General features: G+C 39.8%; 1 protein-coding gene across 1 annotated transcript; it reads left to right on the plus strand.

Moving 5' to 3' along the window:
* The first annotated feature begins 401 nt into the window (after nucleotides 1-401).
* Nucleotides 402-1,475, plus strand: LOC114759136 (uncharacterized). The gene is made up of 2 exons (XM_028948228.1): nucleotides 402-535; nucleotides 625-1,475. The coding sequence occupies exon 2, from the start codon at nucleotides 739-741 to the stop codon at nucleotides 1,306-1,308; it is 570 nt and encodes a 189-aa protein (XP_028804061.1). The 5' UTR covers nucleotides 402-535; nucleotides 625-738; the 3' UTR covers nucleotides 1,309-1,475.
* Nucleotides 1,476-1,870: the final 395 nt, after the last annotated feature.

Genomic DNA, 1,870 nt, shown 5'->3' on the forward strand with positions numbered 1-1,870 from the left:
CCGTATTGGGATATGTTGTAGCCAAATTGGGTCAGTTAACCGAAAAGAATTCCCCTGGGAAAAAAAGTCATTATTAATGTGTATGTATACCGTTGGATTATAAAACACGCGGCTATACTTGTTAAATACTATCCTATTATATCATATCTCCTGAACTGAATGGTATGCCTTTTGGGTTGAACTTGTGATAACTGAACTGTTGTAATTGGTTTATAGCATAATGAATAAAAAAAATAGCAAAGCTTCGTGGGATATAAGAGCCACAAAGGTCTTTATTGACCTGTGTATTGAAGAAGTTGAAAAAGGGGGAAGAAGAGGAACTAGTTTGACAAAGCCTGCTTAGACAAGTATTGAGGAGAACTTTGCTGCAAAGACTGGGAGAGTTTATACGAAAATCCAATTGAAGAACAAATTTGATACCTTGCGAAAGGAGTGGCAGTTATGGGATAGGCTGCTCCGTGAGACAAGTTTAGGATGGGATGCCGAAAGGAATACTGTTAGTGCCCCTGATGATTGGTGGGAGAAGAAAATAGTGGTAATCATTTAACTTTATTTGAGCTTGTATTTTCTCCCATGTTAACGTTTTTTGTATAATGTATAATATTTTTGGCGTTGAATGCGCAGGAAGTTCCAGGCTATGAGAAATTTAGAGAAAGAGGGCTTCAATTTCGGGCTGAATTGACTCAACTCTTTGGGTCTGTAGCTGTGACTGGACCACAGTCATGGGCACCTTCTTCCATGACACTTCCAAGCGAAGGAGTTCCTGAAAATGATATGGAAGAAGGATCTGGAGATAGTGATGAAATTTTGGGGGCACCAACTGGCATAAGCGGGGAGTTTAATTCAGTCACATTCAATGACAATAGTGGAGGAAGTGGAGGCAACACTGGAATGAGACAGGAAACCATTCGTGGGGGTAGAAGCACAGGTGGCAGTCGACCTAGTAGCTCATTAGGGGTTAGAAAAAAGGGTGAATCCATGAAGAAGAAATCTACTACCACTATGAAAATAGCGGATGCACTAAGCAGGATAGCTCAGGCAAATGAAAATGATTCTCAGCGTGAACATGAAGAGATTTCAGAAGCACGTGCTAGGAAGCTAGAAGAAGAAGCACATGCTTATGAGACGTCAATTGCGGGAGTCATGGAGCACCTTAATGAAGTTGATGAAATTGTTGATGATCCTGATCTGTTTGGCCAGTGCACAACACTTCTTATGGACAAGCCAGCTGCAAGGGAGATGTATGTGGCTCTGAAGAACAAGAGGGAAAAACTACTGATCTTCTTGAAGCATGCAACTAAGGATTGAGACTTCATTTATGTTGCTTAAAAGATGACTGCGATAATTTGTATCTATTTTTAGGAATGATGTAACCAGACTATTGTATTATGTGACTACTGAATTTCTGTAGGAATTAAACAACTTATTTTCTTGTTAAATGTTAAGTAATTTCATATCAGGGTTTCTGAATTTTATGTCTATGTGCACAGGACAAGACAAAAAATGGCTGATGAAATTAAAATTGCGGAAAAGTATCGTAAACGACGGAACAAACGGGTTAATCAAGTTGCAGTAGCGGTTGGTGGATATGCTTCTCTTCATTTGTGTAAAGAGCCCCAGCATACAAGTATTTATACAGGCAAGGCATGGGTAAGGGACGTTCTACAAGGCCATTCCACTCGTTGTTATAACATGTTTAGGATGGAAAGGGAAGTGTTCTTTAGTCTTTGCACAGAATTGCAACAACACGGTCTAAGAGAAACTAGAAATGTTGGGATACATGAAATGGTTGCAATGTTTTTAAATACCGTTGGCCATGCGCTTAGTAGTAGGATGCAGCAAGAAAGATTTCAGCATTCAGGGGAGACAA

The sequence above is a fragment of the Neltuma alba genome, unplaced genomic scaffold (genome assembly GCF_004799145.2).
Source record: "Neltuma alba isolate B1F8T4 unplaced genomic scaffold, ASM479914v2 tig00010792_pilon, whole genome shotgun sequence".
NCBI classification, from domain to species: domain Eukaryota; kingdom Viridiplantae; phylum Streptophyta; class Magnoliopsida; order Fabales; family Fabaceae; genus Neltuma; species Neltuma alba.

Coding starts and splice junctions, on each gene's coding strand:
- LOC114759136 (XM_028948228.1), top strand. CDS start 739: ATGACACTTCCAAGCGAAGGAGTTCCTGAAAATGATATGGAAGAAGGA.